The sequence below is a fragment of the Schistocerca cancellata genome, chromosome 2 (assembly GCF_023864275.1).
Source record: "Schistocerca cancellata isolate TAMUIC-IGC-003103 chromosome 2, iqSchCanc2.1, whole genome shotgun sequence".
Classification (NCBI taxonomy): Eukaryota; Metazoa; Arthropoda; class Insecta; order Orthoptera; family Acrididae; genus Schistocerca; species Schistocerca cancellata.
This window is the reverse complement of record NC_064627.1, coordinates 808,423,696-808,447,302: the sequence shown is the minus strand read 5'-3', so window position 1 is coordinate 808,447,302 and position 23,607 is coordinate 808,423,696. Positions and strand designations below refer to the sequence as shown.

General features: G+C 39.1%; 1 protein-coding gene across 2 annotated transcripts in view; it reads left to right on the top strand.

Moving 5' to 3' along the window:
• The first annotated feature begins 1,753 nt into the window (after positions 1-1,753).
• Positions 1,754-23,607, top strand: part of LOC126162672 (non-structural maintenance of chromosomes element 3 homolog) — a 77,596-nt gene continuing 55,742 nt past the window's right edge. Inside the window, exons 1-2 of one of the 2 annotated variants that reach the window (XM_049919321.1) lie at positions 1,754-2,105; positions 12,185-12,374. In XM_049919321.1, the coding sequence (XP_049775278.1) occupies positions 1,908-2,105; positions 12,185-12,374 (388 nt within the window). In that variant the 5' untranslated portion in view covers positions 1,754-1,907. The remainder of the gene's footprint in view (positions 2,106-12,184; positions 12,375-23,607) is intronic. The other variant, XM_049919320.1, reaches the window with a different exon arrangement.

Sequence of the window (23,607 nt, the reverse complement as noted above, 5' to 3'; positions counted from 1 at the left end):
TCTATTTTCTAAGATAAGTCATAGGGTCAGTATTGCCTCATGTGTTCCAACTTTTCTACAGAATCCAAACTGATCATCCCTGAGGTCAGTTTCTACCAGTTTTTCCATTCGTCTGTAAAGAATTCGTGTTAGTATTTTGCAGCTGTGACTTATTAAACTGATAGTTCGGTCATTTTCACATCTGTCAACACCTGCTTTCTTTGGGATTGGAATTATTATATTCTTCTTGAAGTCTGAGGGTATTTCGCCTGTTTCATACATCTTGCTCTCCAGATGGTAGAGTTTTGTCATGACTGGCTGCCCCAAGGCTATCAGTAATTCTAATGGAATGTTGTCTACTCCCGGGACCTTGTTTCGACTTAGGTCTTTCAGTGCTCTGTCAAACTCTTTACGCAGTATCTTATCTCCCATTTCATCTCCATCTACATCCTCTTACATTTCCATAATATTGTCCACAAAAATATCACCCTTGTATAGACCCTCTATATACTCCTTCCATCTTTCTGCTTTCCCTTCTTTGCTTAGAACTGGGTTTCCATCTGTTCTCTTGATATTCATACAAGTGGTTCTCTTTTCTCCAAAGGTCTCTTTTAATTTTCCTGTAGGCAGTATCTATCTTACCCCTAGTGAGATAAGCCTCTACATCCTTACATTTGTCCTCTAGCCATCCCTGCTTAGCCATTTTGCACTTCCTGTCGATCTCATTTTTGAGACATTTGTATTCCTTTTTGCCTGCTTCATTTACTGCATTTCTGTATTTTCTCCTTTCATCAATTAAATTCAGTATCTCTTCTGTTACCCAACGATTTCTACTAGCCCTCGTCTTTTTACCTACTTGATCCTCTGCTGCCTTCACTACTTCATCTGTCATAACTACCCATTCTTCTTCTACTGTATTTCTTTCCCCCATTCTTGTCAATCGTTCCCTAATGCTCTTTCTGAAACTCTGGTTCTTTCAGTTCATCCAGGTCTAATCTCCTTAAATTCCCACCTTTTTGCAGTTTCTTTAGTTTAGTTTTAATCTACAGTTCATAACCAATAGATTGTGGTCAGAGTTACATCTGCCCCTGGAAATGTCTTATGATTTAAAACCTGGTTCCTAAATCTCTGTCTTACCATTATATAATCTATCTGAAACATGTCAGTATCTCCAGGCTTCTTCCATGTATACAACCTCCTTTTATGATTCTTGAACCAAGTGTTAGCTATGATTAAATTATGCTCTGTGCAAAATTCTCCCCGTCGGCTTCCTCTTTCATTCCTTACCCCCATTCCGTATTCACCTACTATGTTTCCTTCTCTTCCTTTTCCTACTATCGAATTCCAGTCACCCAGTCACCCATGCTGTGTTATGTAATCCTGGCTGGAGGTGCTACATAACAGTATTACAGAGAACGAATTTAAAAAATCTACCTTAAAGTCACCACATGTAAAATATTAGGGTACTATGAGCTGTGAAAACTAGTTTTGATACGAATATTATGCCAAGAATTACTTTTTATAGCGATCGGATATGATATGATCAAGCAACTGTCCTAAGTACAGTTGTCTCCTCTGGACACCATGCCGCAGTGATGCTCACGGGATGCCCAGTACTCGCAAAATTCCAAACAGAAATGCGACAAAAAGCGTTGAGCAAAACCGAGCACAAGCTTCCAACATTATCGTAGCAGCGCATGCGCAGTAACGCCTGTTTTCTGGCGCTCTCTGGCATCCGCTCAAACCAACCGATACGAAAGACTAATACAACATCCGTCTAAAAAGTGTTGTATTTTTGATTTCAACCAATGATACTCTTTGGCGTGGTGTCCGCGGTTTTGAAAATTGTTTTGAATTTGCATGGATTTTTACGTAAGATGCTCTTGAGCTGACAGAATTTGCGTATTTTTTTGTTGATCAGTAAGAAAATGTCGCAGAGAAACCTTTCGCAAGATGCATCTGAGGAACGGCTGGATGCCTTAGCGTCGGAAACATTAAGATACTTGTTAGGATTGGCACATACTAAGTTACCTGTGAAACGACAAGATATTACCAAAAATGTGCTGAAAGATTATAGTAAGAACTTCAAGGCAGTTATGGAGAGGACGAAAAGATTTTTAAATGAGGTACATTTCTTGCGTTTTCATTAACGATATCGAAAATTTTGTGACAAGTATGTTGTCTCTGTAACAAAGGCCAACTTTGATTTTGGCTAATTGTGAAAGTACTCATTGTGTTGATTAATCTGATTCTCCTTTCTTGGATTAATGTGATTTCGCCATATATTCAGGCTTAGTGTTACTTAAAAAATTTGCATTTATTTGCTGGTTGTAGTATTGACCAACAGTTAGGTGCATTACTCATGTGCATATACGTCTTCGTTAAAGTATGTTGCTGTTGTTAGCAATATATTATCTGAGAAAGCGTGTGATTTTGGTGCTGAAAAAGATCTATTTTGTATTGATTTCGGACGGATTTGTTTGCCATGTTACAGATTCATGTTTGAACGGAGTGCATACTGTGTGGTGAATAATTTCAAATCTGCCCCAAAAGTTAACCCATTTTCACCTATGCCTAACACAATGTACCATATTTTTTGCTATCGTTTATTACCCAATTATTGGTGGCATTGGGGGAGATATAATCTGACTCTTATTTGCGCACACAAATTTAACTTTCTTCTCTGTTGCTGAATTTATATTCATTTGACCGAAAAAAACACGTTCACTACTGTATACTGTATCCAGATTAAGACCCTTGGACCAGAAATTGATGGCCAACCCCATCCACTTCTCCCTGACACCTTGGCTGCGGCTACAAGCTGATGAGTAGCAGAGACTGGTCTATATTAGTTGTTGCCAGATTTTAGTTTCATATTTAACACACAACCAAGATAGGGAGTGAACCAAACTTTGTGATTGATTGTCATTCCAAAATTTCAGTGAAATCAGTCTGTGCCAACATTCAGTTCATATTTCTATGTAAATAACTTAAATCACAAAGGAAGTTCATAGAGAAAACTTCGTTTTTTATCCATATTTTGCATAAATGGGTCAATTTTGGGAAGTATTCCCAATTAACCATTTCAGTTTTAAGTGCTTTGTACTTGGAAAATCTTGGGTGGTTTCAAGACTTTATATATCTTAAAGAAGAAATAAAGGGAGTTGACAAATTTTAGTCAACCCTAGAACAGTGTCAATGTGATCATCTGAAGCCCTTGTGAAGGACAATCACGTGAAAAGCTTTTTCTGAACCTTATTGTGAGCTATTCCATTTAGCTGCTCTTGCATCATTGTGAGCACTATTGCAGTGTGATCTTTGTTTTTGCAGAAGGATTGCAGCCATGGTTTTGCCAGAATATATTCACTGATTTCAGTACACACACACACACACACACACACACACACACACACACACACACACACACACACACACACACAGGCATGTGATTTTCGCCTTCAAGCATTAGAGACGTCTAGATGCACTCATTTTCAGGCACAGTGGCTAATGTGAACTGTGTTTTAATTGTTTATGATCGCCAAAGCATTAAAATGCTAATTCCCATAGACTATTACAAATCAGTGCACTTTAACTAATTTGTTGTTGGCGACAAGTATGGAGTGCTTGTGCTAGTACTTGAAGTACTCCTGAAACATCTGTTGGTAGCCATTATTTCTGGCTTGGCTTTCTGTTGGTTATAATTAGATATAGATCAGAAGCAAGAGTATTAGCAAATGTAATTATCTTAAAACAACTAAAATCGAACAGTGGAAAATCTGAGATGAAAAACACGTACACACAGATGAACATGCGCATGTGGTCACTGCATCTCTGTGTGCTAAGCCCTGATTGCAGTGAGCAGTGACCTTGATTTGGGTGGGTAGTGGGAGAACAGAAGATGCACTGGATGGGGAAGGGGCTGATAGCAAGGTAGAGTTGGAGGGAGATGCTGTCTTGCTGCTTATGCGATGTATGGGGAATGGCAGTAACAGTTTCCTAAAAATCAAGGGATGTGTTAACTCACCGATGAAGTTTACATTTACATTGTTTGGTTTGCAGGTGGCAAGCTATCGGTGCAGGATACCATACAGTTGGTCCTGCAAAACTGTATAGGCCTAATGTAAAATCACGGTAAGAAGCGAAATGAACAAAAACTTTGTTTAGGCCTCACTTTGTTAAATCAGTTACAACCTAAAACATTTTCACTTTTTACAGTTTTCAATAATAAAAAAAACACTGATTATGGCACATACATGCTGAAGCATGTTTGGGTAAAAATAAAAAATAGTATGTTCGCAATAAGGCATAACCCATATCGTATAAGATCTTTGATAATTGCAGTGGGCTTTGCACAGCTGTTTCATGTGCTTGCGTCAATCAGTTGCAATTTTGTGTGTGTGTCTATGCAATGCCTCAGTGTTCTCACCATTCTGTAGACAATTAAGGTTTCACCTTCAGCTGTGTGCAATTGAAAGATGGCAACAGTGCTACTAGCTATAGGATATCTTCTCTCGCTAACTCTACTAAAGTAGGGTACCAAGCTCATCAACTGGATGGTTCAGCTGTCCCCTGGTCACAGTTCAACAGTGGCCATTCACGCAGACAGACAGCGTTCCAGTAGTTGTACCTATATACCATGTCACACTATGGTCTCATGTAACTTGATACACTGCATAGCAGTTTCTACAGGTTACCCTGCTTTCATTGAGGTAAAAGTTGTGTGTCAGGACACAAGTAGATGATAGTAGGAGGATGTGTGGGATAGGTGTTGCATCTGTGTCTTTTTATGCCTTTTACATGGCTGTGACACATTGCACAAGGGGCTGACAGCAGGGGTAGGATAAGGATGGGTCACAGCCAGGCCACTATACTCAGAAACAACAGTGACTATACGTGTGCGAGTTGTGGGTGTATGAATGTGTTTCTACATTTAAAAAGGACTTTGTCCAGTAGCATAATAATATCCAACTGTCTACTTTCAATGCTGCTCAATGTGTCCTCCATGTAATGAGTGTTAATTTGACCAATTTCACATTGCCGGTAACTAAAGTCTGTTATATGTCCACTCACTTTAATATGACCACCTGCCTGAAGCCTGAATAAACACCTTTTGCAGTGCGGACCATCACGAGATGTGCAGGAAGAGTGTCGGTGAGGTTCTCAAAGGTACGCACAGGGATGTGGAACAATGCTGAGTGCCATGGTCATGTGCACTAGGTTTCTCGGTTGAGGATCCGTAGTACATATAGCCCAATCAAGATGGTCTCATAGATTCTCTTGGGTTTAAATCTGGTGGCCAGGGGAGTATGGTAAATGCATCCAGATACTCTTAGAACCACACATGTACACTATGAGCTGTGTGACATGTTGCATTGTCCTCCTGGTAGATGCCATAGTGCGAAAGGAAAGCATACTGCATGTATGGGTGGATGTAGTCCTCAAGGATAGATGCATATTTGTGTTGATCCTTTGTTCCTTCCAGAATGGTGAGACCACCAAGGGAATACCACAAAAATATTCTCCAGACTGTAATGTTCCCTCCTCTAACCTGGATGTTTGCATTCGGAAGTTTCATGCTGCACACGCTTACAGTCATCTGTCCATCGGATGCATCTGAAAAAGCCGCCTGTTGCCGCTCAGTTGATGTCCAGTTGTGGTACCTACATGCAAATTCCAGTCTTCGTCACCGATGGACAAGAGCCAGCATGGGTGGATGAACTTGGTGCCTGCTGTAGAGGCCCATATGCAACAAGGTTCACTGAGTGGTCGTTGAGGGAACACTGTTGGTAGATCCCTGGTTCATGTGGGTAGTAATTGCACAACAGCTGCACATCCATTCGCCTGGACACATCTCCACAGCAATCGTTCATCCGTGTCATCTATACCCATGGTGCCCCACAGTTGCCTTGGTGCTGATTTTGGATAGCACCATTCTTCCATACACTGTATGCTTCAACTATGGTGGCATGTGAACAGTTTACAAACTTAGCCGTTTTGGACATGCTTCCACCCATGGCCCTTAAGTCAACAATCGCGCCCTTTTGGACATCAGATAAATCACTTCATTTCCACATTACAACAACAATAGTACTGTTTTCCGCGACCCCCTTTACACAATTTGTACACCCCACTCCTATTGCTGCCATCTGTGAGTGTTATTCCATGTTGATGTGGAACATAGGTGATAGTCACATTAATGTGACTGGACCATGTATATATTACACACAACAATTGTTTGCATATCTTTGACAGTTGTATTTTCAATCTGTTTGGTAACCTTATTGAGAGGTCTCCAAAAGAAAGAAAAGAAGGATTCTCCATTCAGAAATTCTTTTAATTTGTTTTTAAATGCTGGTTGGCTATCTGTTAGAGAAGGGACTTTTGTGGCAGCATAATTCACCCATTTCTGCGCCAGTTAGATTTAACCTAGAATGGTGAGGATCAGCCGTTCTCCATGCACTTTGCTGTTGCTTTTGAATTTGGATGGGTTATTAATAATAAATTTTAAACACACACACACACACACACACACACACACACACACACACACACACACAGGGTGCTCCATTGATCGTGACCGGGCCAAATATCTCATGAAATAAGCATCAAACGAAAAAACTGCAAAGAACTAAACTTGTCTAGCTTGAAGGGGGAAACCAGATGGCTCTACGGTTGGCCTGCTAAATGGCACTGCCATATGTCAAATGGATATCAACTGCGTTTTTTAAAAATAGGAACCCCCATTTTTTATTACATATTCGTGTAGTACGTAAAGAAATATGAATGTTTTAGTTGGACCAGTTTTTTCGCTTTGTGATAGATGGCGCTGTAATCATCACAAACATATGGCCCACAATTTTAGACGAACAGTTGGTAACAGGTAGATTTGTAACATTAAAATACAGAACATAGGTACGTTTAAACATTTTATTTTGGTCGTTCCAATGTGATACATGTACCTTTGTGAACTTATTTCTGAGAATGCATGCTGTTACAACGTGATTACATGTAAATACCACATAAATGCACAAAATGAAATCCGTCAACCTCAGTGCATTTAGCAATACGTGTAACGACATTCCTCTCAACAGCGAGTAGTTCGCCTTCCGTAATGTTCGCACATTCATTGACAATGCGCTGACGCATGTTGTCAGGCGTTGTCGGTGGATCACGATAGCAAATATCCTTCAACTTTCCCCACGGAAAGAAATCCGGGGATGTCAGATCCATCGTGTTGGAAGTAAATCGCCATTCTGTCATGCAGTGAAACATCGGTAGAACATTACGTGGGAAATCAGCATACATTGCACCATTTAGATTGCCATCGATAAAATGGGGGCCAATTATCCTTCCTCCCATAATGCTGCACCATACGTTAACCTGCCAAGGTCGCTGATGTTCCACTTGTTGCAGCCATTGTGGATTTTCCGTTGCCCAATAGTGCATATTATGCTGATGTACATTACCGCTGTTGGTGAATGACGCTTCGTCGCTAAATAGAATGCGTGCGAAAAATCCCTTCATCGTCCCATAATTTCTCGTGTCCAGTGGCAGAACTGTACACGATGTTTAAAGTCGTCGCCATGCAGTTCCTGGTGCATAGAAATATGGTACGGGTGCAGTTAATGTTGATGTATCATTCTCAACACCGGTGTTTTTGAGATTCCCTATTCTCACTCAATTTGTCTGCTACTGACGTACAGATTAACCGCGACAGCAGCTAAAACACCTACTTGGTCATCATCATTTGTTGCAGGTCATGGTTGACTTTTCACATATGGCTGAACACTTCCTGTTTCCTTAAACAGTGTAACTCTCCAGCGAACGGTTCGAACACTTGGATGATGTCGTCCAAGATACCGAGCAGCATACATAGCACACGCCCGTTGGGCGTTTTGATCACAATAGCCATACATCAACACGATATCGACCTTTTCTGCAGTTGGTAAACGGACCATTTTAACATGGGTAATGTATCGCGAAGCAAATACCGTCCCCACTGGCGGAATGTTATGTGATACCACATACTTATACATTTTTGACTATTACGGCCCCATCTATCACAAAGCAAAAAAAGTGGTCCAACTAAAACATTCACATTTCTTTATGTACTACATGAATATCTAATAAAAAATGGGGGTTCCTATTTAAAAAAAAGCAGTTGATATCAGTTTGACCTATGGCAGCGCCATCTGGTTTCTCCCTTCAAGCTAGATGAGTTTCATTCTTTGTAGTTTTTTCATTTGATGCTTATTTTGTGAGATATTTGGCCCAGTCACTATCAATGGACCACCCTGTATATATATTTTGTGAAGATACTATGATAAATAAATGTATGTAAGATGGATCTTGGGTGGGCTCCAGCTATTATTATGATTGTATTGTATTGTATTGTATGGAACTGGGGACCTAGAAATGACGGAGAGGCTTCGTCCCTGCCGTAGCTCTCAGTGATTCACAACCCCACAACAGGCTACAGCAGTCAACTCACCCCACCGCCGTCCCATACCAAACCTAGGGTTATTGTGCGGTTCGGCCCCCAGTGGAACCCCCCCCCCCCCCCCTTCTCCCCCTCCCCTGGGAACGTCTCTCACCCAATGAGTATAACCCCAATGTTTGTATGGTAGAGTAATTTATGGTGTATGCATATGTGGAGAAAGTGTTTGCACAGCAATCGCCGACATGGTGTAACTGAGGCAGAATAAGGGGAGCCAGCCCACATTTGCCAAGGCATATGGAAAACCACCTTAAAACCATCCACAGACTGGCTGGCACACCAGACCTTGACACTAATACACTGGGTAAAGCAGTGCATTGGGCTGCACGGCTAACTGAGCGGGCTATTATTATTGTTATAAATATATGCTTTTGTGCAATAAATGATGAATTACTGCAAAATATACTAATACAGTGGAACCTTGGTTAACGAGCACTTGCCATAATTCGCACTTCGCATAATGAGCAAAACAAATTGTAAAAAAGTGACTCACTTAACAAGTGATGTTTCGCATAACGAGTGATGATGATTTAATGTGACGTCATCAGCCGTTCGTGGATGGTTGGAGGGGAAACGTTCAACTATATGAACACCTTTCAGTGTCGGTAGTGGCAAATGAATAGTGTATTTAGTACGTACTGCAGTCTGGGCTTAGCGATCTTTCTGTTACCATCTTAGTGCAGCTTGTGAACACACGTTTTTCTAAACTTGTGTTCACAAAGTGTTTTTTTTGTGCAAATTTTAATTACCTTTGTCAAAATGTCCCCAAAGATAAAATCACAAGAAGACAACCATAACAGAAAGAAAATTACTTTAGAAATGAAACTTAAAATCATTGAAAAATGCAAACGTGGCATGAGCGTTGCTGATTTAGCATGCACATAAAATCAGTCCACATCAACTTTTTGCACTATCCACAAGAATAAGAACCAGATTAAGGCGATAGACGCTTCAAATGAAGCGACAAGAGTACAACACAACACCTTTGTATTCTGGATGAGGGCAAAATGCTGCTCCTTATATGGATAAATGAAAAACAACTGCAAGGCGACACTATTAACAAGAACATCATTTGTGAGAAGGTGAGATGGTTTTTACCGATCTCGTTAAGACGTCGTTAGGATGATCAGTGGCTCAAGAAGTTTTTAAAGGAAGCCGTGGGTAGTTTGAGAAGTTTGAGGGAAGAACCGGCATCCACAGCATTGATAGGCTCAGCAAAGCACCCAGCTCTGACACAAAGGCAGACAGCAACTTCAAGATGCATGTAGATTCTGAGGGTTATTTGGCCCAACAGGATTTTTATAACAGCAGAGGAGAATTCATTGCCCGGTCACAAGCCATGAAAGACTGACTCACATTGCTATTCTGTGCCAGTGCAAGTGGCAGTTTGAAAATTAAACCATCGCTTATGTACCATTCAGAAACTCTATGTCCGTTCAAGAAGTGCAAATTCCAACAGTGTGGGGTAAATGTGATGTGAAGGTCCATCAACAAGGCTTGGGTGACACCTGATCTTTTTGTGATTGGATCAATGAAGTATTTAGTCCTTCGGTGAAAAACAATATTTGCTTGAGATGAATCTGCCACTCTGTGTCTTGCTTGTTATCGACAACACTCCTACCAATCTAGGCATTGGAGATATTAATTCATCAAGATCCAATCTTCACAATACCACTCTGTTATTCAAGCCTATGGACCAGCTTATTATTTCTAACTTTAAGAACCTCTGTACTAAAGTACTCTTTGAGCATTGTATTGAGTTGACTGGAGGTACCAGTCTCACTCTGAAAGTTTTGGAAATATCACTTCAGCATCGTTGCCAGCGTCAAGATGATCAAAAAGGTGTGGGAAGGGGTACCAAAAGAACTCTCACTTCTGCTTGGAAGAAGCTTTGGCCAGAGTGCATTGTCAAATGTGACTCTGAGGCATTTGAATCAGTACCTGCGGAGCCTTAGTCAATGGGATTGTGTCTTTGGCCAAGAGCATGGGAGTAGAAGTTGATAACAATGATTTCAATGAACTTGTGGATGATCACAGCCGAAAAATGACCACTGAAGAGCTTATGGAGTTGCAGTGTTTTCATAGCAGGAAGTTTGGAGAGGAGTTCTCCAGAGGAGGAGGAGGCAGTAAGCAATCTTCTGGTGCAATAAGAGAAATGCTGAAAGCATGGGAATCGGTTGCGTCATACATTGAAAAATCATCACCCCAATAAAGCAGTGGCTACGCATGCTACAGGTTTATTTAACAATAATGCCGTCGCATTTTCGCAAGGTGTTGAAGCATCTTCAGAAACGAATGACTATAGATAGCTTCCTAGTAAAAGAAAATTAGTTACGTATCATGAATAATAAAGTACATAATACGAATATAATAGAAAGAAACATTCCACATGGGAAAAATATATTAAAAAAAGATGCTGTGACTTACCTAACGGGAAAGCGCTGGTAGATAGACGTGATAAAAAACACACACACAAATATCAAGCTTTCGCAACCCACAGTTCCTTCATCAGGAAAGAGGAAAGGAGAGGGAAAGACGAAAGGATGTGGGTTTTAAGGAAGAGGATAAGGAGTCATTCCAATCCCGGGAGCGAAAAGACTTACCTTAGGGAGAAAAAGGAACAGGTATACACTCGCGCGCGCGCGCGCGCACACACACACACACACACACACACACACACACACACACACACAGACACTGTGTCTGTATATGTGCAGATGGATCTGCGCGCGCACGTTCGCGCGCGTGTGTGTGTGTGTGTGTGTGTGTGTGTGTGTGTGTGTGTGTGTGTGTGTGTGTTTTTGTTGTGTCTTATCTACCAGTGCTTTCCCGTTTGGCAAGTCACAGCATCTTTTTTTAATATATAAAGTACATAATACTGTATGTATAATTTTCTTTGAATAAATGACATGAAAAAGGTTAAACTTTTAGTACTTTTTCTGCCTGGAACACATCATGTTTTAGGTTAATTTATGTGAGTAAATAGTTTTGCATAACAAGTAAGATTCTGGAATGAATTATGCTCGCAATGCGACGTTCTACTGTAACTGCTAGAGCACCCACAAAAAATGCTGTAGCGTAGTAGAATCCATAACGAGTAACTTCGCTGTGGAATTACTAAACCCAGTCTGTTGAAAATTATGGCCGTTACAAAATGGTCAAAAAACTGTCAACCTCACATAGCACAATTCAGTGAGCCTCTGAAAGCCATTTAAATTTTTGGCATCTTGATTGCAAAGTTTGTTAGGTTTAGCCCATTCTACAGGGAACATCGGAGAAAATTTATTTTAAAATGGAATAATAAGTTGGCAATGATTTCTGAATTGATCCCTTTATGGAGAATATGTATAAAAAACTGAAAACTTTCTCTGTGGTGATATAAAATGTCTCTGAATTTACCTCGCCATTTAAGTTATTTATATATGAATGTTGGCACAGATAGATTTTGCTGAAATTTTGAAATGACAATTACAAAGTGAGGTTCACTCATTGTCTTGGTGATGTGTATGAAATATGAAACTAAAATGTGGCAACAACTAATCTAGAATATATAACTAAACTAGAATATGCAGATATAAAGAGACAAATTGTATGAAACTACTGATGTTGAACATGGTTCTCATCTGTCTTATAAATATGTTTTAATATATTGTTATTTACATGATTTTCTATGCCACCTAGAGAAATATATGCTGTAAACTTTTACAGGACTATGGCATTGATGTTGCTGAAGTTGGTACATCAGCTGGAAACAAATCTTACATACTAATAAACCAGTTTAGGTACAAAGATATACCAAGTTCAAGCAGATTTGTATCAGATTCTATGAAGTCTCAACAAATACTGCTTATGATTGTCCTTTCCTTTGTATTCATGAAGGGAGGTGTAGTTAAAGAAGGTAAGTTTTAGATTTTTAATTATTTTCAAATTTTCTCATTTTCTTTATACCTTTGTCAGTAACTGTGTGCTGCTTACAGTTAACTCGTATAATATGATGTAAAGCAACTAGCAATTTTTGCTCCTAATTAACTTCCTAAGATGTGGGCTGCTTGTGAGGTGCTATGCTCAACAGGTAGATATGTTACTGACTAATTTAAAATGTATGGTGTTGTATGTGCAATAGATATAATATAAACTTATTCTTAACTTGTTGCTGTGTTCTTAGAACATCAAAATCTGGGATCTCCAGTGAACTGAATAGATCATGTGATGTGAGTGGAAATGAGGGTCCTTCCTGGGGGAAAAATATCTATAACATATTTTTAAGAGATCCTCAGTTGAAAATTATGGTATACAACCATTGTTCTGCTTGACGTAAGTCTACTAATCTCGCAACACAACGAAACACAAGGCTACATTACCATTCCTTGTTGCACCTCTCAGTTGCTCGTAAAATGTACATTGTCTGTTATGAAGCAATCAGATCACAGAAGCTGAGGTAATGTGGTCCTATCATGGAAAGCAGGAAAAGTTAACTTCAGGAATTTGAGGAACACTTTGCTAGTCTACATTTTTTGTGAGAAATTTTAATTTTTCCAATGAGTAGAACATCTTTATTTATTCCGTCACATATATTTGCTATTTAGAGTAGCATCAACAACTGATACAAGTGTGAGCTACAATTGCTGTGACTAACATGGGTGAATGGTGTTAGTAAAACACGTTTGTTGTTGACTTCAGAGAATAAACTGCCATGCACGGATGAAACCAAATGTTGACATTATTTCACTAGTGTACTTGTATAGGTTTGCTACCTGTATGTGGGAGAATTTTCTGTTAAATGTGTATTAGAGGCACAATGTTAATCACTCAGCCTTGTTCTTTAATATTTGTTTGAAAACTGTGTGGAGATTTCTGCTGTTCACCAATATGGAAAAGAAGTAGGACAAACAGATCGTAAAGTACATGCATTTGACGCATTCTTTGAATTATATAGAAAAAGTCTTGCATCATAACTCAAATAAAATCCATTTACAGTGGGTCCTTTTGAAACAGCCATATGGCTTGTAAATTGTACCATTTATCCTCTCTCCAAATTACACTTCCAGAATACTTGTTCAAAGTGAATATTTATTTTAATAAAAAGTAACTGTCGTGCACCAAATACATTTTATTTCAATGGAACAAACAAGTTGCTTGTTCTCTGTTCTTTGAAACAGTATACCCGCCCACCCATCCTCTCACCAACCCATCCTCCACCCACCCAAGCTGCTGCATGATAGAACAGTAGGCCCAGTTTCTTATATTGTGTTTGAAAATTTGAAACAATACCTGCATCTTAGTGCACTTGTTAAAGTAATGCGATGAATGAGCAACCCTTATGTAAAGAGATGCTTAATGATATACTGATAGTAATGTTGGCATTAGACTTGATGCCTGACTTTCAGAAATGTGGATGGTAAGATTGTGGTGATAATGTCTTTCTTCCTAGAAGCACGAGTAAGTCAGTGGCATTGATAATGAAAAAATTAATGCTGTAACAATGAAACTTGTCTGAAGTCTTTGATGTTACTATCTCTGGTTAAACAATTGTTGTTCAGTACGAAGACTGGTTTTATGCAGCTCTCCATGCTACTCTATCCTGTACAAGCCTCATCATCTCCGAATAACTTCTGCAACTTACATCTTTTTGAATCTGCTTACTGTGTTCATCACTTGGTCTTCCTCTATGATGTGAATTCATTTGAATTGTCCAGAATGTTTTTCAAACCAACCATGAACAGTTTTGACCCATGACGTGGCGCATTGACATCCATAAAAATTCCATCGTCATTTGGGAACCTGAAGTTCATGAATGGCTGCAAATGGTCGCCATTAGTCAAACATAACCATTTTCAGTCAATGATTGGTTCAGTTGGACCAGAGCACACAGTCCATTCCATGTAAACACAGCCCACACCATTATGGAGTCACCACCAGCTTGCACAGTGCCTTGTCGACAACTTGGGTTCTTGGCTTTATGCAGTCTGCATCACACTCAAACCCTACCATCAGCTCTTACCAACTGAAATTGGGACTCATCTGACCAGGCCATGGTTATCCAGTTGTCTATGCTCCAACCGTTATGGTCATGAGCCCAGGAGAGGCGCTGTAGGTGATGTCTTGCTGTTAACAAAGGCACTCGCTTCAGTTGTCTGCTGCCACAGCTCATTAGTGCTAAATTTCGATGCACTATCCTAAGAGATATGTTTGTTATACATCCCACATTGATTTCAGCATTTTTTCAAACAGTATTGCTTGTCTTTTAGCACCGACAACTGTACATAAATACTGCTGCTCTCAGTTAAGTGAAGGCCATCAGCTACTGCGTTGTCCGCAGTAAGAAGTAAGACTGAAATTTGGTATTCTTGGTACTTGGATCTCAGAATACTGGATTCCCCCACAATTTCCGAAATGGAATGTCCCGTGCTCCAACTACCATTCTGTGTTCAGAGTTTGTTAATTCCCCCCATACAGCCATAATCAACTCTAAAACCTCTTCACATGAATCACCTAAGTACAAACAACAGCACTGCTAAAAAAAGGCCTCTTTAGTTTCACTATAGGCAGTCTCTATCTATTCCCTAGCGAAGTATGCTTCTAAATCTTTACATTTATTCTCTAGATTCTTGCATAGCCATTGTGCACTTCCTGTCAGTCTCATTTTTTAGACATTTGTATTCCCTTTTGTCTACTTCATTTTATGCATTTTGTATCTTCTTGCCCGCATCTCGTGGTCGTGCGGTAGCGTTCTCGCTTCCCACGCCTGGGTTCCCGGGTTTGATTCCCGGCGGGGTCAGGGATTTTCTCTGCCTCGTGATGGCTGCGTGTTGTGTGCTGTCCTTAGGTTAGTTAGGTTTAAGTAGTTCTAAGTTCTAGGGGACTGATGACCATAGATGTTAAGTCCCATAGTGCTCAGAGCCATTTGAACCATTTTTGTATCTTCTCCTTTCATCAGTTAAATTCAATACCTCAAGCAATGGAAAGTCCAGGATGGAATATGGGAACATTATGAAAAGAATAGTTGCTACTCACCATATAGCGGAGATGCTGAGTTGCGGAGAGGCACAACGAAAAGACTGTCAGAATGTAAGCATTTGGCCTACATGACCACACACTGTGTATGCTGAGACCAGACTGTGAGTAGCAGTGCATTGATGGGAGAAGCAGCCAGGTGATGAACTTAAGGAGGAGACTGGGGCAGGTAGTGGGAGGGATAGAAGGTGGGGGTGGGGAATGGTAAAGTGCTGCTTGTGGAAGCATTCAGAGATGAGGGTGGAGAGAGGGTAGGGTAGCTGGGTGCAGTCTGGAGGTTAGATGTGGGGCAGGGGTAATGGAAAAAGAGGGAAGTAAAAAGATTGTGAGTGGCTGTGTAGTGTTGGGATGGGAATAGGCAAGGGAGTAGGTGGGTAAGAACAATTTAGGCAAAGAGGGTTCAGAAACATAGGATATATTGCAAGGAGAGTTCCCCGCCTGTACATCTCAGAAAAGCTGGTATTGGTGGGAAGGATCCAGATGGCACAGACTGTAATAGAGACCCACTGCAAGACCTGTCCCATACATCCTCTCACCACCACCACCACCACCACCACCACCGGTCATGTGCATTACTTATGCCATCAAAGGCAGGGCTACCTGTGAAACAAGGAAAAATTATGGCAATAATCTGGAAGATTGAGTAATCTGGCCTTGTAACATCAGCGAAAATGGCCTTCCAGTGTTGGTTAAAGAGTCATGCGACAGGTATTTGTGAATGTGAATGTGAGTTGTGGTCGGTAATCCAAACATAACTTTTCTGGTGCTGCAACATATGGATTCCCTGCATCAGTATGAGCTTTGAATTACTTTTTTTTCTTTTCTTTTCTTTTCTTTTTTTCTTTTTTTTTTTTTACAAAAACAGTGAAAGAAAAGAAAAAAACACAGTTTTGCATGTGTTTGATAAACCAGGTCTGAGCTCTCTTGTTAGAACTTTTTTTTAAAAGATTGGTTGTAGAAAGATTCAACAGCTTCTTGAGGTGATGAAAATCACTATACATTGTGTGTTTGTTGTAAGGGAACTAAATGAAATTGTTTGCCAATAAATCAAAATTATTCAACGTTTTTCTCTTGTCGGGCAATCATTGTTTGACATACTCTGTGACAACTTGTGTTGTCACTATGTAGAATGATTTGACAGTTTTGATAGTTTTCTGTGATCAGTTGATAACTCATGGCAAACAAATTGTTATACAGCATTTAACATTAACTGTTTTTCAGTCCTCTGATGCAATGGTTGTGGCATGTCCAGAGTAAACAATGAAATGAATGCTAATTTTCTTGAAAGTATTTTGTGAATGAGCCACTTTTGTTGGCTTCTGTCCGTCTTGAAATGCCCAGACTGTCAATTTCTGCGTAGTTTCCAGCTTGTATGAATATATCAAACAGTTACAGTGTTGTAAATATGAATTTTGCATTTCCATGATTGAAATTTTTGAACATATCCGTATGCAATTGACTCGTGCGTGTTTTTGTGCTTCGGTCAAATTATGTGGAATCTACTGGGAACATATCTTTTTCACAGCTCAGTCTTTTTCATTTGCTTGTGCCTTAGTCCCGGATCAGTGCAGGGTCGGCATGGTTATTAATGAATTTGGCATGCTTAGTTAAATGGGTGGTCAGATGCCCTATCTGTTGCCACACTGTTACCCTCCAAGCCCCCCTCCCTCTTCCGGGTTTGGAACATGTGTATCTCAACTGTATATTCATATGACAGTGAGCGAAAGTTTTTCTAAATGTCTATGAATCATGTAGGTGACGTGGAACTATAGTACCAGCAGGGTATTCACATAGTGGTATGTGGGAAGCCTCCTAAAACCACATTCAGGTTGGCTGACACAGTTACCCTCTTCATTAACCTGCCTGCTGGATTCAATCTGGGGCCAGCACGCATGTGTGTTTATTTTTCCCCCACAGCTGAATGTTAATGCAAAATGGAGTGTTTTTGATATGCTTGTAAGTAACATACCAATTCTCTTCATTCACATTGTGCACAGTAGCAGCATTTTTTGGAACAACAATAGACTTTGGCCGACCTTCATGAAAGTCATTGCTGATGGAAGCACGATCTAGACAAAATTGTGAAAACTGACCATAAACTGTCTTTTCTAAAGATGATTGTTTACCAAAAATTGAATGAAGAGATTAAAGTCATTGTTATCAGTTAGACCTTTCACGAAATACTAAAAAATAACCCAATAAAAACCTGCAAGTGAAACTTCCACTCTTTTTTTTTTGCAACACTGTTTCTTTAATCATGCATTGTTAACAAACTACTTGGCCAGTTTTGAGCTGCTTCATTTCAACAATAACAAATGTCAAATTTTAATACAACAGTAATGTCATACTTCAGTAGCACCATCTAGCGGCCATCTGAATAACTGGAAAGGCCATTTTAAATGATCTGTTTCTGTTTCTTGCCTTTGGCAATCTGTGTTCTGCTTGATTGCCACGTCATGATTTGGAGTTCTGCAGTGTTGAGACTTTGGGTGAGATCTTTACCATTACTTGCCTTGTTAGTTTGTGGGTTAGATGATGTATAGGTCATTTCAACTATGGGATCAAAATATTTGCATAATTATTTTGCAGTCATTCTGCGTACAGAACTTGAAGTGAATTATAATATGAAGTAGTACCCTTTCCCTCTGAGATCGCTGATCTCATTTTTTATTAACTGGAAGTTGATTTATAGGATCGAGTAATATTGCAATATATATTCAACCTTATGTATTTTCTCCTGCTTTACAAATGGTTTATTGACTTGCTGGAAGATGTTATTTCATGGTGGTCTGTGTGATCTATCTGCACAGTTTTGAGAACAATACAGCTACTATTTGCCGTATTTCTACCAATTAGTTTGCTCAACCCAAGTCACTCCTGTTATTACATTGAGTAGTTACATGCAAGCAGGCCACCATCTTGCCGACATCTATTGTTAGTCTTTCTCATATCAATCACCAATCACCAGTGTTTGAATACTCACTGTCTCAGTCCATTAATAATAAATACCCATTTCTTTTGCATGAGTGAGTTTCATTGTACCGAGAGGTAGGTCATTGGACACTGTTCTGGAAAGCAGATGACTGTTGAAGATGACGCATAGTACTTTTACAATAGTGAATTTTTCGTGGAAGATATGATAATAAGGCATTTTGTGTTTTCAGTAGTAAGTGCAGAGTTTGCTAAAAGCTTAGTTAAACATTTCAGTAATCAGTCTTTTGGAGATTACAGGAATGAGGAAACATCGCCATATTGCCGGTTTTGGCTATAAGCTGAAAGTAAACACTGTATGTAACTTTTGGATAGGATTTGAAAAGTGATTATCTAGAATTAGTTGTTTGAGTACATAGCTATACAGATTCATTACTGTTGTGCATTTATTAAGTAAGTGTGTGTGTTCTGTGGCTACCTTCAATTACTTGTGGGGTCAGCTGGTGTTTTCAGTTGTATACTGGCATGCAAACATTCATATAATACAGCATAGGAGACCAGGGTTTTGCCTAGCTACTTATGGTGGTAGCTTGTTTATTAATCCATTTCTTCCCCGTGTTATGTACACGCAACACAAAGTTTCCAGTAATTAATTTTAATGCATGTGTGATGAGTTTTGTGCAATAAGTTCATTTTGACTGCATTTTGCTAAGTTTAGCTTAGTGTTGAATGTGCACAACACTGGGAAGAAATGGATTAACACAGCTTAACTTACATTTGGTGACCAATCTGACAGTATCTTGTATTACGTACAAGCCTTGTAATAGTGGTGATATTGCCAGAAAAAAGAAAGAGGTACAGGGAATATAATTTTGTTTTATTCCATTAGTGACAGGATGTAGTACACTGGAAGTTCATTTTAAATTTGCAGTCCACAAGATCATCCTGCTTTAGTGGTCCAAAAGAGTTTACAGTTTTTTAATTACCCTAGGTTTGAAGTTCCTTGGTCTGCCCATCAGGACTTCTGTGAAGAGATAACTCTAATTTTGCTTGATCCTTGTTGGGCACTTTCTGTGAACACAGATACCAGATTGTGTGTGGATGTCATTTCTTAGGTAAGCAGCTCTGTTCTTGTCTGAACTGAGTTAGATTATTATAAAGGTAGCTGGGCTTTCTGCCATGATTAGCAGTACTTAGCAGATGCAAATATATGATCCAGAATTCATGACTCGCTTAGGTGAATGTGGTTGCTGCTGTTTCAGTTTTGCCAGTATTTGGTTCATTACTCATTTTGTCAGTAAATACTCAACATACAAGGTGTATTTTACAGACTATAAGATGCTATGGACTATACAGTGGAAAGACCCGTACCCAGAGATTGGAAAGTTGCAGAGGTCACACCAGTATTCAAGAAAGGTAGTAGACGTAATCCACTAAATTACAGGCCCATATCATTAATGTCTATATGCAGCAGGATTTTTAAACATATATTGTGTTCAAACATTATGAATTACCTGGACAGAATGGTCTATTGACACATAGTCAACACTGATTTAGAAAACATCGTTCTTCTGAAACACAACTAGCTCTGTACACACACAAAGTGTTGAGTGTTATTGACAAGTGATTTAAAATTGATTCTGTATTTCTAGATTTCCAAAAGGCTTTTCGACACTGTACCACACAAGTGGCTTATAGTGAAATTGTGTGCTTATGGAATATCCTCTCAGTTATATAACTAGATTTGTGACTTCCTGTCAGAGAGGTCACAGTTTGTAGTAACTGATGGAAAGTCATCGAGTAAAACAGAAGCGATTTCTGGCGTTCTCCAAGGTAGTGTTATAGGTCCTCTGTTGTTCCTTTTCTATATAAACGATTTAGGAGACAATCTGAGCAGCCGTCTTAGGTTGTTTGTTGATGATGCTGTCATTTATCACCTAGTAAATCCAGCAGAAGAGCAAAACAAATTGCTAAAAGATTTAGAAAAGATATCTGAATGGTACAAAAATTGGCCATTGACCCTAAATAATGAAAAGTGAGTGCTAAAAGGAATCCATTAAACTTCGGGTACGTGATAAACCAGTCTAATCTAAAGGCTGAAAATTCAACTAAATACCTAACAATTACAATCACGAACAATTTCAATTGGAAAGAACTCGTAGAAAATGTTGTGGAGAATGCAAACTAAAGACTGTGTGTTATTGGCAGAACACACAGAAAATGCAACAATTTACAAAAGAGACTGCTTACACTACACTTGTCTGTCCTCTTTAGGAGTACTGCTGTGTGATCTGGGATCCTTACCAGGTAGTATTAACAGTGTACATCAAGAAAGACAATGAAGAGCAGCATGTTTTGTATTGTCGCAAAATAGGGGCGAGATAATCACAAACATGATACAGGATTTGGGATAGACAGCATTAAAACAAAGGAATTTTCCATTCTGGCGGAATCTGCTCATGAAATTTCAGTCAACAACTTTCTCCTCCAAATGCAAAAATATTTTGTTGTCACTGACCTACATAGGAAGAAACGATGTTTACAATAAAATAAGGGAAATCAGAGCTCACACGGAAAGACGTACGTGTTTGTTTCTTCCACGTGCTGTTCTGGAGTGGAATAGTAGAGAATTATTGTGAAGATGGTTCAATGAACCATCTGCCAGGCACTGAAGTGTGATTCGCAGAGTATCCATGTAGATGTGGATGCAGAAGATGCCCCTCAGTTTTTAAGCAGTTTTTAAAAAAATTAACACTTTTACAATTTTTATTATTAGATCACAAAGCCAGACAAAAAAAAATCTTAGTTTGTAACACCGAACTGACCTTTAAAATCCCTGAAAATTGTCATCTGAATTTTCTTCTTCTTCTTCTTCTTCGTCATTGTTGTCCTTTCATATATAAGATGGTCTTCAGTGCCATTGAGAGTGTTACTTATGCTGCACTACTTGAAAGATTTAACAATAATGTCTTCTTTCACTCTAGACCAGTTTTTGATTGTAGGTCGTTTTAAAGCTCCCTTCGGCGTAAATTTATGTTGAGTTTCATCCATCATCTGTTTCTTACATTCCTTTCTCCTATACACTTAAAATGGTTTATTTATCAGAATAACAGTAAGCTCTGTATTTCCCTGTCTCAATTTCTCTTTCACAGAATTTTTCAAGTGACTACTAAACTGATTTAGCACAAGAAGACAACTCTTCTTCAATAAAGCACTTCTCCTTCTATCCCACACTCTTTTATTCATAATTTCATTCCAGCCTCGTCCATCAAATTCTTGTCACATATATGAACAAAAACACCTGGCAGTGTTTCGGAAGATTTTGGCATTGTTTTGCACTTTAAAATGATCATTGGATTAAGTTCAGTACCATCAGCACAACATGAAAGCACAATAGTGTAGTGGATTATTTCATGTCCACTTGTTTTTATAGTTAAAGAGTTAGCACCTTTCATGGCTACAGTTCTGTTACTCGGCACCCAAATGTCAGAGGTATTTTGTCCATATTTGCTATTTGGCTTAGTTCCACACTGGTTTTCTTTTTATGTTGAATAATAAAGTGATGGAAAGATAATATTTTCACTTCATACTTTTGTGGCTTTTCTGAGATGTTTTGATTTTGGTTCACGTGCTGAGTCCATAATGCTTCATAAACCTGTAGTACAAACCCATTCCAGCCTTAAATCTGTTCAGTTCACTGTAGCGCTAGCTTATGAGCATGTTTTTAGTCATTTTTGTATTAATTCCAGTGGCATTTTGATGGTGTCCTTGAATCCATTTCAATATGTCATCTTGTAGATTTGGCCACTTTGCAATTAGTCCTCAATTTGCTCATTTAGTCTTCCTCATTTTTTTTCAGTTCTTCTTTACTAGCTCACCAATAGTGAATGGTTTTTTTCTGTTGATGGAAGGCTGAAATGCCGCTTAGTGGCTCTCTTCCCATCTTCTTCTGCATATGCTGTTACTTTCAATTTATAGCACGCGTCACATGAATACATTTATTTTTTTCCATTGCAAAACTAGCAACTAACAAAAATATTGTACTTTTATCAATAACACAAATTACTTTCAGTTCAGGTTCCCTTGTTCTTTAGACTGCAATAACACATCATAATCTGGACAGTGTTCTGGGTTTGTGATGTCGGGGTGGGAGGGAGGCAGTGTTAGCAAGCTTGTAGATCCCTGCAACTCGTGTTCGTTGCATCGGTACGCTGCTGCTGCCAGTTGAATGCGATGTTGCCAGAGGTCTCCCCGCGGTATGGAATATATGGCCATTTTTAAGACTGGTGGGAATTTCAAATGAAACACAGGATTTTTTTATATTAATTTTGAGTATAAGATGCACCTGAATTTTGGAGGCAGTGTTTTGAAGAAAAAAAGAATCTTATAGTCCATAAAATACAGCAAAGGAATTTTTTTAATTTTGTGGGCTTTATACCTCTGATGTTCAATTTTTTTAAAAAATGTTGTTGGTACACGTGTCCCTGATGTTTGTAGTTTATTGTTGACAGTTCAAAAGGTTGTACATGATTTTGAATGCTTGGCGAATTTTTACTTTAGAAGAAGATGCATCAAAGAATTTGCATTAAATTTTGCTTCAAAAATTGAATAAAGTGCAGCACCACATTCAAAATGTTCACTGTGACTTTTGTCGAATCGACCATAAGTAAGATAAGAGTTAATGAGTGATATAAACATTTCAAAGAGAGCCGAGAAGACGTTGAAGGTGACAAGCGTCCTGGATGCCCTAGCACATCAATTACTGGTGAAAATGTGGAAGAAGTAGCAAATGGTTCTGGAAAATTGGCAAATCACCATCAGAGAGGTTGCTGATGATGTCAGCATATCCTTTGTCTCACGCAAAGCAAGTTTTTCATATGTTTTGGGCATGAAACATATAACAGCAAAGTTTGTTCTGAAATTGTTGAATTTCAGCCAAAAACGACATTGTGTAAACATCACTCAGAAAGTGCTGAATGAAGTTGACAGTGATCTAAAACCTCTAAACAAGGTTATAACAGGTGATGAAACATGGATATACAGGTATGACATCAAAACCAAGGCCTAATCAACCCAATGGGAACTGCCTGAAGATCCAAGGCCGAAAAAAATTCGGTAAGTTTGACCATGTGTGAAGATTCTTGCCTCGGTTTTCTTCGATTACTATGGGATAATGCATCATGAGT